The sequence below is a fragment of the Parasteatoda tepidariorum genome, chromosome 3 (genome assembly GCF_982258835.1).
Source record: "Parasteatoda tepidariorum strain Cologne lab strain chromosome 3, Ptep-v5.0, whole genome shotgun sequence".
NCBI classification, from domain to species: Eukaryota; Metazoa; Arthropoda; class Arachnida; order Araneae; family Theridiidae; genus Parasteatoda; species Parasteatoda tepidariorum.
In genome coordinates, this window is record NC_141757.1 from 57,105,308 (window position 1) to 57,120,718 (window position 15,411).

At 27.4% G+C, this 15,411-nt stretch overlaps 2 protein-coding genes across 5 annotated transcripts in view; one reads left to right on the top strand and one right to left on the bottom strand.

Moving 5' to 3' along the window:
* LOC107454515 (serine/threonine-protein kinase Genghis Khan) overlaps positions 1 to 8,050 on the bottom strand; it is a 66,825-nt gene extending 58,775 nt beyond the window's left edge. For all 4 annotated transcript variants that reach the window (XM_043043315.3, XM_043043272.3, XM_071179832.2 and 1 more), the window contains exons 1-2: positions 7,562 to 8,050; positions 1,408 to 1,676 (exon numbers count right to left, since the gene is read on the bottom strand). In XM_043043315.3, coding sequence (XP_042899249.1) covers positions 1,408 to 1,594 — 187 coding nt within the window. In that variant the 5' untranslated portion in view covers positions 1,595 to 1,676; positions 7,562 to 8,050. The remainder of the gene's footprint in view (positions 1 to 1,407; positions 1,677 to 7,561) is intronic.
* A 199-nt stretch (positions 8,051 to 8,249) lies between these two features.
* Positions 8,250 to 11,529, top strand: LOC139425365 (uncharacterized). Its single transcript, XM_071179857.2, has one exon. The coding sequence runs from the start codon at positions 8,250 to 8,252 to the stop codon at positions 10,752 to 10,754; it is 2,505 nt and encodes an 834-aa protein (XP_071035958.2). The 3' UTR covers positions 10,755 to 11,529.
* Positions 11,530 to 15,411: the final 3,882 nt, after the last annotated feature.

The window sequence follows — 15,411 nt, forward strand, 5'->3', positions numbered from 1 at the left end:
CAGATGATTTTAAAATATTTCAATTTGATAAAGATGACTTTGTACAGTTTAAATCTTCAATAAAAATTTTACAAGTATAAAATTTTATTGCATATATTTATAAAATAACAGCATCATGATAATTAGCACTTTCATTTCCAATGGGATCGGCAAGTTTTTGAAAGTTATAACCACGGATTAAACAATCATGTCAAAAACCTAAAAATTACACATTGATTTCGATTAATAATTTAAATAGCAAACTGCAGGTATGCTTAAATGTCAAATATTAAATACTGCAGGTATACTTTAATGTCAAATATTAAATACTGCAGGTATACTTTAATGTCAAATATTAAATACTGCAGGTATACTTTAATGTCAAATATTAAATACTACTTTTCTTATACAATGAAAATTTTACATTGAAAAAGAGCATCTTGAAAAAAAAAATCATTTTATTTTGAAAATATACTTTAAACATAGACAGCTGCTTGCCTCAGGAAAAAAATTATGACTAATATTCTGAGATAAAACTTTTGGTAACAAATGCATAGTTGAAACAACTCTCAGTACTTAAAATTATTGCAGTTCATTTTTAGTGATGGCTAATTTTGATTTAAAACTAAATTTGTAAAAAAAGGAATCTTAATCAGGTAAATATTGAATTATGTATACAAACTTACACAATAAAACAAAAATTGTCAACTACATATTAAATTCTTTTGCAACCCCAATATAAATAGTTTAGCTACGAAACTAAAATAACAATTGTATTGTATTTTTGATTCAAAAATCTCTGAGAAGATAAAGAATTCTAAAAAAGTATGAATACAATGTGATTTTTTTTTCTTCTGCTCAAAACTATTCTTTTTATTGTCAAATTAATTTTAAAATAATAAATATAAATTAGTTTAATGTCTTAAATACACTATAAAAAAATTACTTCACATACATTATAATTATCATTTGGATTTTTTATGAATTAAATCAGTTCCTGTTGCCTATCACGTCAAAAACCCAGCCCACATTTTTTATCCATCTCTGTAAATAGATCAAAAAGAAAAAACGCAGTGATGCTTTACTACTTTGTAATTGTCCTCAATACAATATATTCACTTTTCTCTTTAATTAATAACAAAATTTCATTTTATTTAAAAATGGATTTCCCCCCCCCCTTTTTTAAATAGCTAAAATACTGTAAAAGCACATTCTGCAAAAGAACATTAAGGGTTTCAGAACAGAATCTGAACAGAACAGAATCTAGGGTGATTCAGATCACCCTAGGCAGTCAAAGATAAATCCTTTCCATTTAACATAAGATGAGAATAGATCGAAGTTATTACATAAAATAAATATCTATATTCCAGTTTATGTTCATATATAATTCATAGTTCAATAAGTAATGAAATTTTAAACAATACATACCATATTCTATAAAACTTGAAACTGTTTTCTCACGTCTAAGTGATGAATTAAAACATTCATCATATAAAACCACCAATCCATCCACAAGAGTTTCCACTGATATTGTTTTTCCATTTTTCGCATTAGAACATTTCAAAAATATTTTATCTAACTCAGCAGCTAACTCCTCGGGTGGTCTGCCAGACATTATCAAATGAAACAATTATTCTTGCAATCTCTGCAGTTACATACCTTAAAGAGTAATAATTGTAGATGAAGTCAGTATTGATCTGTAAAAGAAAAGAAAAATAGCTATAACTAAGCATTTTTTAATGAAAATTCAAGTTAGAGATTTTCAAATTAATATAAGACATGGCAAAATAATTAAAATTTCTCATAGCATCTTAGTCACAAAACAGCAGTCTTTACAAGCATGATTACAAACACTTGTATTTCATATTTAATATTTTAAGAAACTGGGAGATAATGTTGGCATAATAAATGAAACACATATTTACAGTTCTCAGAACCAACTTAATTGATTTTACCCTAAAACTTCATTTTTGAAGTGTATTTTTAAAGAATTTAAGTAGTTGTCATTTTTAACTTTCCATATTTCAAAGCTGATGCCCTTAATTTAAAATTGCACTTTAACTTGTAGCAATTTTTTCCCTTATTCCTACTTTTTTTGCCATTTTTTCTTAACTGTTTAACATTGTCTACATAAAACTACACTATTTTTAATTTAATTTTTTTATTAAACATATTTTAAAGACATAAATCTTAATTTAATAAATTAGTTAACAGGCAGGTAGGACAAAGTACAAAAGCTTAACTGAAATATATTATTTGGATCAGTTGAAAGAAGGTTTATATCCAAAATCTGATTATAAATATGATTGGAGAAATCTCTGAGCCTTAAAATTCAATTTAGAAAGATGTGCTTTGAAATCTTGGTACACAATCAAGAAGAAATTTTTAAGCACTATGTGCATATATTTCTCTATTATTTCACACATAAAAGCAATTAAAAACTCATTCAGCAACATCATCTACTGAGATCATCAGAAATAAAAGGTTTTGCAAAAGAAGATGCTGTATAAGATTAAAATATTATCACAAATTAAGAAAAAAAAGACTATAAGTATCTTAAACAAAACAGAACAAAATTAACTGATATGATATTTTGAAGGTGTCAATTTTATTTAAAACAGAGTTTTGAAAATATAATAATACCTGCTAAGCTCCTAACATAATAAAATGTCTTACGACTAAAAAAAATAATATGGTAAATTGGAGAGAAAAAATCTTTAATGCGCTATTCTTCAAATACTATTTACATTTATTTCCTCATAAATAGTTTAGAAGTAATAACACAAAAATTTACATTAAAATTAAAGCATTGTTTTTAAAAATTTCAAATTTTTTTATATATATTAATCCTTATATCTCTTTAATTTAATTGCTTTAAATTAATTTTTATTATAATAATCCCTATCATATCTCAATTAATTAAATTTTCAATTAATGCTGATTAAAATCAGGGTTAGGTTTTTGATGTCAAAAAGTGGTTTTTGACATGACAAGGGTATAATACTGGTTTAAACCATCAAAAACTGAAGTTTGCCGAGAAAATATATAAACTTCAAAACTACCAACAGTTGCCATGCATTATATTGAAATTTAATTATACTATAGGTAATCAGCAGGTTTTAAAAAATTTTTTAATTAAAATTAAAGTAAAATAACAGATTTAAAATCTCAGAAATTTATATTCAAATGCATGAGCGGAAAAATTTTGCACAAAAATTGTTTAAATATTTATATTTTGAAAAAAAAAATTTTTTTTTTTGATACTTAAGAAAATTAAAAGTTTATTACTATGCATTTTTGACATATAAGGAACATATAACTAATATTTATAAGGAACTTGCAAGTTTTGTTGTATAAACACAAACTTGATACTAGTATAAAAAAAAAAAATTTTATGTTATACCGAATATCTTTATTATCCAGTATGTTAATTTGAATTTAAAAGTAGTTATATTTGTGAATAATGATAAATATAATTCATATTGTTTATTATATTTATTTATAATTATTACACTTATCATTTTAAAACAATTTTTATCTCTTAATTTTTTTTTCTCCACTTGTATTAAAAATACAAATAATGCATATCTTGAAAGCAAGAAGTAATTATTCAACAGCTGAATATTTAGATATTCAACAAAACTATATAGTATTCAGCAAAATGAAATTCACAAGTATTTGGATAAACTAAATTTTCAGCATAGTAAATGAATAGGCTGAATATACTGTAAATCGACACTAACTACTCTGTGTATTTAACAGAAAGCACTTAAATTTGTATTGTCTTATGTTAAAAAGATTATTAAGAAGATTTAAAAGAATATTAAAAAGATTTTTTCTTTAAAAGATGTCTAATGAACAAAACTGCTAATGTTTATCTTTAAAAATGTCTAATTTTTAGTATATAATCTATACTATACACTAAATTTGGTTATAAATAAATTTCTTAATAATATCACTGCAGATTTTCAATAACATGAAAATGAATACATAATATTACAAAAGATGTGAGCTTTCAAAAGTACAAGATTTTGGTTACTATTCAAAATATAAGTGTTTCTTCAAAATTTTAAATTTATTTTTTCTAGAACATATTTAAAAACATTATCCTTTATAAAAAAATATATAAATTTTATGTATTAATTAAATTTCACATATGAAAATAGGTTTTTGACATTTTCGACATTTTTGACAGTGAGGTTTTTGACGTGACAGTTTAAACCGTCAAAAACCTGCCAATCCTGATTAAAATATATTCCAATAAAGCAACCTCAAGAAACAAAATTTTTAACTATTATTACTGGATGTGGTGTCTTCGTATCGGTATTTTCTTGCACCAACTACTTTCGCCATGCCGCTAAATGAATTTCTTAACTTGCAAAAATTTTTAATGTGTTGGTTTAACAAGGCTGGTTAAAAATTGGCCTCTTTGTGTGATTATTATTATTATTATTTATTTTTTTTTTTAAGATTTTCTTATACCACTGCCAAAAAGTTGCCAAAACATGGCAAATAATTTGCCAAAGATACTGATATGGAAACTTATCCTACTGCACATTTCTGTACAGCAGGGTTGGCAAGATTTTGCCGCAGGTGGAAAAAACCATGGTAAATACCGGTAAAAACCGTCCTGGCAAAAACAGGTTTTTGCCAAGCAAAGTGGCAAAAAGTGGCAAAAACCTATATTTTCCAGGATGAGAGGACAAAAACACATTTTTGATACAAAATTATTCCTAAAATTGAAATATATACTATGAATATAAATAATTACAAAAAAATTAACAAAACTATTATTCCATAATTAATTGATAATGTATCATTTTAGTAGTTTAAAACATTATTGATTGGAAAATTTGTGATTATTCTCTTTTTTCCAGTGAAATGAACTTATTTAAAATAATGCAAATATAATTTAAAGCATAAAATATCTATCAACATGTGTAGTTAATTATTGTACATATAATAATGTTTTATAATAAATAATAGTATTATACAAATAATAATATTTATTTGTAAAAAAACATTTATTTTAGGATTCTAAAATGAAAAGAGATCAAAAACTTTCAATCTTTTAAAAATTATTACCCTTAGGTATATTAATTATTAATATGTTAAAAATAATTTTTTCATGTTATGTATCAAAATTATTATTCCTTATGATTGATTTAAATTTGTTTCAAGTATTTTGTAATAATATTTAATCAGCAATTTAGATAATTTGGTTTTTGCCGATTTTTACCAGTTTTTGCCGGTTTTTACCAGGTTTTTGCCACTGTCCTGGCAAAAACCCCTTTTTGCCGGCAAAAACTCCAACCCTGCTGTACAGTGATAGAGGTTGGAAATTTTTAGATTTCTGAAGATTGCAGTTTAGAATACTTGAGTTTTGAGCATTTATCAACATTAACAATCATTATTTTCCATAACACTTGAACATGGCCAAAATTTATGTATTGGGGAAAGTTTAAAATTCGGTAATTATTTATGCTCTCGCAGAAAGCAGGGAAAACAACAAAAGTGTGAAATTTTCAACAATAAAAAATGGCAAAAATAATAGTAGCACCGAAGAATAATATGCAGTAAAACAGTTACGCTAGGCCTTTTTCTGAAAACCTAGGCCTCCAACATGAGTTAAGTAAAAAGAAAGACTGTTATTGAAAAAACTGAAGATGTATAAGGTGTCCTGGGCATCTTAATTGATAACATGTATATACTATCTATATATTGTAATATGTATAATTTTCAAATTATTACATTTCTGTACAAGCATTGAAATGATAGTTATAAATTTGTAAAGAAATTTTTACAATCAACTACCGAGTTACACTAGAACAATAAATAAATAAAGAGCCAAGATGACCAATTAAAACAAATCAACTTTCCAAAATGGAAAAAAAAGTCTTTTTTTCTCTTATCCTATTTTCTATATTTTTATTAATATTTAAAACTGTTCAGGGGCCAAGTAAACACACTTTGGAGACCAGTTTTGACACAAGGACCATAGATTGTGCATCCCTGCAGTAAAAACTCTTAATTATCATGCCCAGCTTAAAGAGTACCCTATTTTACATTCTAACCTTAGCTTAACAAAAGTGCTGATAATAAGATACCTTGGACTGATCAACAGAAAGCCAAAAGCTGTGAATACTCCTAAAAATGCTACTAAAGGCTACACGGGTAATGAGAAGCAATTTAATGATTCTTAGTCTGTAATTTTACAATTTGAAAATATCAGACACCTTTATATTTTTAAAAATATATATATAAGTGTAATATATATATATATATATTAAAATATAATAATATATATATAAATATATATATATATTAAATAAATATATATAACAATTTAATCTGTGTAATCGCTTTTTAATAAGGTAATTGAATTAACACACTCCAAAACTTAATTTAAACATAAAGATTAAAACATATGTAAATAATGATCTTTCAGATCTACCATAAATAAAGCCCAGTAATTTAATATAAAACATTCATTTATTAAACTTACATAAACTTAATCTATCTAAAAATGCTAGTATTTTAAAAGTATAACACAGACAAGAGTAATACAGTATTACAAGATAAATAACATCACAATTAAAAAACCAGAAGATCAACCTTTCACTAACAGGGGTCTGTCTAGGTTTTTCTGAGAGGTACCTATTTTGTGAAAATTTAGACATAATTTCTAAAAATTAAAAATTATATTAAAAAATCAACATAAAAATATGGATTTATCGTTTCTTACGAAATACAAAAATAAAATTTTAAGAAAAAGTATTTTGTAAAACAATCATTTTTCCTAAAGTTGAATTTGTGAAGATATCGCAAAACGGTAGTAAATGTGACCTGGACAGACCCCTGACTAAACTAATCAACTTTCAAAAATAGAAATAAAAAGTCTTTATTTTCTCATTTTGTTTATTTTTATTAACATTTAAAACTGTTCAGGGGCCAAGTAAACACACTCTGAAGGCCAGTTTTCCCTCCCTGGAGTAATAACTCTGTATTACAGTGCCCAGCTTAAAGAGCACCCTATTATACATTTCAACCTTACAGCTTTACAGATAATTAGATACCTTGAACTGATCAACAGAAAGCCATAAACTGTGAATACTCCCAAAAAATGCTACTGAAGTACAGGAGTAAATGAGAAGCAACTTAATCATTCTTACTTTGTAATTTTACAATTTAAAAATATCAGGCATCTTTATATTTTAATAAAGTAAATTATTAGTACACTAATAACAATTTAAATCTGTGTAACAGCCTTTTAATAAAGTAATTGAAATAAGACACTCCCAAACTTAATTTAAACCTAAAGATTATAACATATTTAAATAATGATCTTTCAGATCTACAATAAATAAAGCCCAGTAATTTAATATATAAGATGGAATCATTTATCAAACTTACATATAGTTAACCTATCTAAAAATGCTAGTAATTTGAAAGTATAACATAGACAAGAGTAATACAGTAATTCAAGATAAATAACATCGCAATTAAAAAACCACATGATCAACCTTTTACAAGCGACAAAGTTTAAAATAATTTTTAAATCAAAATCTTAAACTTAACTTACATTGTCAACATAAGCATGATGTAAACAGTCTGGCATTTAAACCACAATAATGCATTCTCGTAGAACCGGAACTCTTTAATAGAACTTTTTACAATAAGTCAAAAACTCTTTGCGGTAAAAAGGCAGATCAAGAAAAGTTCAGATGTGTTTTTATTCATACTCATTAATTATTTGCTCATTAAATAATATTAATTCACCACAACAAAAAGATCAATCGATGCAAAATATATTTAGTTTTTCTTTACTATCTAGAATATGGCGAAGTCCATTACAATCGTAAGCTTCAGTTGTGATGCCACCCATTGAAATTTTAATATTCTAAAATTTTCATTCAAAAAGCTTTTCAATGTCTAATTGTTTCAATCAAATTACTAATATTTCTCATTATCTTAAGAGTCATGGTTTTTTAAATGTATCAAGATAATTTTTTCCTCAAGCGAAAAGCAAAAAAAGGTTATCTCAGCACTTTCGCCATCTGGTGGCGTTGATTTGATTTTTGAATGAAAATGTTTTGGTTAAAAATGGGGGAATTCTTTCAAATCATTGCATAAAGATTTATATGTGTGTGTTTTACAAAAATCATTATTCGTTGATTATATCTTTCTATCGATATCGCTGATATTTTTCTGAAAGAAAGCAATTGAATTTAACTAAGTATCGTCAAAAGATACAAAAACTAGTGAGCAAAATGGTGTACTGTTGTGTTCCGCAGTGTGGCACTGATAGTTGGAGATGTGATCCCTCTATTACTTTCCATGATTTCCCATCTAATCCCGATTTGGCTGCTCGATGGATTCAACAAATCAATCATGCTGTCAAATCCGAGTTCATGTGGTTTCCTAGATCGAATTCTGTTGTCTGCAGCAAGCATTTTCTTTCTATTGATTATAAAGATGATTCAGATTCATTAAAACCCCGTGTTGTACCTACTGTTTTTGGTCATAAATACATTGGTCAAGGTACTGATACTGAAGAAATTAAACCTGTCGACAAAAATAAAAGTTCTAACGGACCTCTTATTGTTAAAATCAAAACAGAAGATGGGGGTAAACAAGATGTCCTTATTTCTCAGGATTATTCACAAAATAGTTTAATAGAATCAATAATAAATGAGCCTGAAAATTCCGTAGCTAGCAATTTGCAATCTACTACTAAAAATACTGTTTCACGATCGTTTAAAACTTATTCTAAGCAAATCAATATGGGTATACAGCATCAAACATTTCAGCCAACTTGTCAAGAAATTTCTCCTAACGTCTTTTGTCCTACCAAAATTAGCTTCATAGATGAAACAAACGAAGAGACACCAGCTAAAAAATTTTCACTGCAAAAACCATTTCAAGAAGTTTCCTTCAGTACAATTAATACTTCTTCCCCCTCTACTACAGATAAGACAGTTCAAAGGATTTCACCCAGTATAGTTAACACCTCTTCTACTATAGATAACACAAATAAAATTTCTAAAAAAATAAATAAAACACTAGGAACCCAAAATAAAGTATCCGATAAAAGTAAAGCCATCAAAAAGAAAGTACAGAAACGAGATAACAATGACAATAATCTTATTGAAATTGGGCCGAACACATTTTTAAAAATAAACCCAGATATAATCAAAGTTAATAAAAAACAAACACCATCTGGTAATACTGTACTACAATTTCTTATGGATCAAAACTTAGCTAATTCAATTGGTACAGACGTTTTGCCAAAAATTGTTCAAGGTGCAATATCAAACATTGGGGATGCTACAAGCAATTTGATAAAAAAATCAAATGTAATACCATCAACAAATGAGACTCCATCAACTCAAGCTGCTGAACCTTCAAAAACAGATGCTGTAGTTCAACATGTTGTAGGGCACCTTGTAGATACTCATGTTTGTAAACAATCGTGTACAAACTTACAGGAAGTAGATGATGCCTTACTAGAAACTAACGATATTGATCAAGAAAAAGATGACAGTATGATGGATGTCGAAGTTAATAATATACCTGAAGAAAGAAACTCATCTCCTATATGTAATGGAATGCAAGATGAGATTACAGTTGCAAAAAGTCCTCATTTGAATAGACAAAATGAAATTGCTACTAATAAGGCAGATTCTTCTTGCATTGCTAAAGCTCCAATTTTATTAACAACTAATATGCCACTTGCACATTGCTTTATGGAAAAAACTAAATATTTATCACACTTGAGACAAAAAGCAAGACAGATTGCTTCTTTAAAACAAAAAGTGGCTAATCTGAATAAAAAAATTGAAGAACTGGAAGATAGATGCGTTGTTCAAGAAAGGCAATTATCATTTTCTTTTCTTAAAAAACTTAGAACGATTCGTAAAAATGCAAGTAAAGGTGATCCTCCCGCAACATACATCTTGGAACAAATCCGTGCTTATACTGGTCAGAAGCAAATGCGTTGGTCAGATTCCACTTTGCAACAGTGTGCTGTGTGGTGTAAAAAAGCACCATATGCTTATGAATACTTTAAAAAGGCAGATTTCTTCAAACTTCCATGCTTAGGAACTGTGAAAAGATTTATGAAAAAGCATCCTGAAATGACATTTTCAAATAAAACCATTTCTAATATGGGAAATGAAGAAGGAGAAAGTTCATCAGATTTTAACTTTGATGAAGAAGACAGTATGGGAGAACAAGACCATGAAATGAAAGAAAATCATAATGAACAAATTGTTTGTGAATCTGTGTTGTCTGATGAAACAAATAATCAAACCTCAAAAGCTGAAACAACCTCATATCAAACTAGCAATCTCATGCATCAAGTAGGTGAGCAAAGTACTGTTGAAGTTGTATTCCATCATGAGACAGGCTCAGAAAATACTGTTCAAAATATAAAGTTAGAGAATGCAACTAAATCTAAAACTTATCCAGTGACTGTTGATGGAACTAATTTAGAAGTTCAAGAACTAATACTTCCATCAGGAGAAGTAGTTCAGTGTTATAGCTCTAACATTTGTAGTAGTGGTGAACCAAACAGCCAATATTATATCATTCCTAGTACTGGAGATTCAAGCACTGGGGTTGAACATGAATACAGTATTGTACAGTCAGCAGATTCAGTTCCGGTAATTTTACAAAATTTAGAAAATTCAAACCTACAGCAAGAACAATTAATCTTTATCACAAATTCTTCAGACCAAGTAGAATGTACAGAAACAGAAGTTATGACTGCTTGATAATCTTATTAGTTTTAGTTCAAACTATTGAAGTCTTTATTTAACAGTGATATAAAAGTTTTCAAATTCTTCCACTTGAACAAAACTTAATAGTCTAGCAAAATTTAATTTACCCTTTGGATTGATCATTTTACTATTTATAAAATATTTTATTTTTCTATTATTAAAATATCTCTCTTTCAGAATCTTTTAAGTCATTTTTAATGTTTTCCGTAAGAACGTCAAAATAAGAAGGGCATCCAATTGTAAATTTTTACTAATAAATTATATATCAGGGTTCTGTCCAGGCCAAATTTACTACCGTTTAGCAGTACATTCACAAGTTCAACTTTAAGAAAAACTGTACTTTCACATAATACTTTTTCTTAAAATTTTATCTTAGTATCCCATAAGAAACGATAAATCCATGTTTTTACCGTATTTTTGTGATTTTTTAATATAATTTTTAAAATTAAGACATAATTTTTAGACAGTATAATTTTCACAAATTATGTCTAAATTTTCACAAAATAGGTACCTCTCAGAAAAACCTAGACAGACCCCTGTATATTATCACACCTGTTTTAATAAGTAAACTGAATTTTAAATTCTGAATTTCTTTCATTTTTATGAACTAGTGCTTTGATAAAATTCTGTGAGTATTAGTATAATTTATATTTTGTACTTGTTCCTTTTGTATTGATTTATTTTCATTTATATGTTCATCTTGTATTTTTACACACTATTTTTCATGTAATATTTATTTACAAATAAACACTAAATTATTTTTCTTCAATTCTGTTTCAACTAATTTACAATACATATTATGGATTGAATCTTAAATATATAAACCAACACAGTTAAGAGATCCTATCCACATATGCATAATATACACACATGTCGTGCAAAAGAAAATTTGTCACCTTTGCAGAAACTTCTTTAATTTTATCTATTATTATACTTCGTAAGTTTTGATTATTACAATATACTGAATTGTAGACTCATAAAATATACAATCTATAGGTATTTTGATTATAGATTGTATAAGTATACAATGTGTAATATAAAATATATTTATATAAGTGGACAAAATTTCTATATTCTACTCCTTAGTCAATTTAGAAAAATTGAATGTAACAGAAATTCTGAAAAGTTAATTACTAGTTTTATAGCTTCAAAAGACTAAATTTAAAGAAAAATGTTCTAATATGACAATATAACAATTGATATAGATTGTTATAAAAATTAAAACACTAAAAAAATCAGTGTTTTTTCAAATAAGTTTTGTCACAATTAGGTAGCGGGAAAAAGATTGAAACTAGTTACAAATGTCAATAAATTGCTTGCGGAGAATTTTTTAGTTGAGATTTTATGTTCATAGAAAGCTCTTCATTTTATTTAAATCTAATCTTATATTTAATTAAGTAAAAATCAGTATTCTCATGGTCACTTTTATGCATGTCATGGGTGCAAGTTGGAAAAAAGGCCAAGACTGAAAATTTTTTGACTGAAATACCTAGCATACACAATACCCCCTCGACATATGCAAACTATCTAAGAAAGTTTTACCATAATACATCAAGTTTAAATACTGTACAATCTAATACCATCGATCTAACCAGTCCAATCTTTACTACAGTTGAATTTGCATCGTAAAATTCTTTTTTCGAATGTCATAGATTTACGAAATTTACTTTTTGTCCGCTTCTGTTGTGTTTAATTCGGTTATGCATATTAATTTAATTTATTGGTTAGCAAAAATAATTTTAAGTATTGGCAAAATGGTCTTTTTCCCCCTTTTTTTTAGAAAATTTATTTTGATTTCATTGCTTTCCCACGGGCCATATTAAAGCAAGCTTAAGCGTAATTATCTAGAAACTCTACGACTTTTATTTTTATATTTAATAATGAAAATATCCTATTAAATAGCTGTCAGCATACAATTGTTGTATTTTACAAGCCAGCATCCTAATTACATTTGCCTATTTAACAGGTAATTACAAAGGTGAATTACATACAAGCTAACACGAAAATATATTTGAATAAAATATTAATTACAATTTTATTAGTGAACAATAGTTATTCTAAGTATTCGCAAAGTGGTTTTTTTATCATTATTTTTCCGAGGATATTTCCTGGATTTTTTGAAGTCTTATCAAAATTAACAAAAATTTCTACGTCTTTTTGCTTTGATGATTTAACATGAAAATATCCTATTAAATAGCAGTATTACAATAACTATATTTGCCTAATTTCATCGGGACTGGTGTTTATGCAATTACAAACAAGCTGAGAATGGAAGATCTATTCATTTATATGTTGCATACCTGCCAACTCTTCCGGATTTTCCGGAAGATTTTATTTTCATATTTAAAGTGGTAGTAAATATATACTATTTTTTCTTTTATAAATTCAATTTTTAAATGATTTTTATCACCACTATTCTTACAAAAATTAAGCAGATATATAAATATGCGTTACTATCATGCTTGTCAACTTAAGTTTTCTCAAATACAACGTATTTGTTTGCTTAAAATTGAAGTTTTAATTCCATTTTAATACCACTGGGAAAAATTATAATGGAAAGGATTAAAAGTTGGCAGGTATGATGTTGCATCAACTAGCAAACATAATGGCTTGTAAATGCTTTAATTAAACTTACAAAGTTCCAGGCATGGGTGCAAGTTGGAAAAAAGGCCAAGACTGAAAATTTTTTGACTGAAATACCTAACATACACAATACCCCCTCGACATATGCAAACTATCTAAGAAAGTTTTACCATAATACATCAAGTTTAAATATTGTACAAAAAATATTTATTCATCTGTCTTTTGATAAAATAACAACACAACATAAGAAAGTAGACCAATAACGTAGAACTAAAAAATATTTTTAAGGGCAGAAAAAAAAATTCCGATTTCCGTCTTCGAGTCAGTTTTGTTTCCGTCTTACTTCCTTCCGCGGACATTTTCGAAGGACGGAAATCCGTCCTGGGGACGGATGACTTGCACCCATGATGCATGTTTATTGTTTGAAACATCGTTCACAATTGCATGTTGTAAGTACAGTACAGAACCCGTTATCCGGAAATCAGAAAACCAAAAAACCGGAACGAAATTCGATACATTTTCCCGCCATTTTTTAAAAAAGAAATTTTTTCCTCATAAGATTTTTCTTTCTTTTCTAAAAGATGTTTACCTTACCATCATTTTGGAAATAATCATTAATGTATTACTCCATCGTTTTTTCTTCTTTTTAAGATTATTTCCACAAAAAAATTTTTTTTTTAGTTGGGATTAACAATTTAAAAAAAACGGCTTTTTGTGGCGATTCAGAAAACCGGAAAAATCAGTTATCCGGAATAGCGATGGTCCCGATCGTTCCGGATAATCGGTTCCCTACTGTAGAACCAAGTTGTCTTTTCAATTCCAACTATAGTTAAAAAGGGCAACCTGGAACCTGTGTATAATTTCATAACTTGTAATAATTATATAATAAACTCTTATCTTAGGAATTATAAAATTGATTTCTTATGGCATATTAGAATTATGTAGGCTAATTTACAAGTAAAATATGCTAATCGTGTAATTCAAAATATTCCACGATATTTTCTATGCAAAATGTGAACTATTGATACAACATTTATTAAACATGGAGCTGTAATTAGTTTTTAAGTTAATGTTTTTCACTGCATGATATTTCATGACTAAAATTCAGTCTTGCAAGCTTGTTTGATACTACTTAAGATTATCAGAAAATATAAAGTGATTATGCGACTTAGAACTGGAATGATTTAGAATGTTACGAAACACCACGCTGTCCAGCATCATCACACCTCCTCCTGATGGTGACTTTTTTTTTTGAAATTCTAAAATATTTGTAATTGAGGCATGCCGTTAACCTCTCGATCTTGATTACCAGCCTTGATATGTTTAAAAAGAAAGAAAAAAAAAGATTTTGTCACTGATTTCCGTGAAAATCCGCACAATATTCATAGTTTTTTTTCGTTCGTTTCCACCAATAAACCTGATATTTTTAATACCATATTAAAACGAGAACTCACCATTTTTAACATGCTCGATTTGTGGCACTTTAGTCACAAATTCAGGTCATTTTCTTGGTACTTATTACAATTTATAAATTAAACATTATTTTAAAAGCAATACCATTGCAACCAGTGAGTTTGTAATGCAGAAAATTAGTAATAAGTGTTTGACATGATTTCATATCAAACATATGATTTTATGAGATCCATGTAGTTTAGGTGATAGCTATTAATTTTAAATGAAAAAAAAATTATCAAAATACAATAAGTTTGTACATTTTAAGACTGATTTATGAAGTGCGTGAATTTACAGTTAACTAGTGGGACACTAATGAATTTTAAAGTTTATTGTAATTATCCTAAATCAAATTTTAGCTTTAGTTGTTTTCACCCTCCTATTTTAATACCTGCTTTATTTGACTTATATCTAATTGTGGCTGTTTTTTTTCTCTTATTTCATTATTAAATAATCATGGCTTTTCTAGGAAGGTGAGTGCTGATTTAGTTTGACAATGTATGAGTTAATAAAATACCACAAGCATGGTGTTAAAAGAACATCCTCTGTTCAGTTGCTGCAAATGTTCATTTAAAGTAATGTAGCAAAAAAAATAGCATTCAGTATATCATGCACA

What these genes read in the sequence shown, in the direction of transcription:
- LOC139425365 (XM_071179857.2), top strand. Translation starts at nt 8,250, where the DNA reads ATGGTGTACTGTTGTGTTCCGCAGTGTGGCACTGATAGTTGGAGATGT.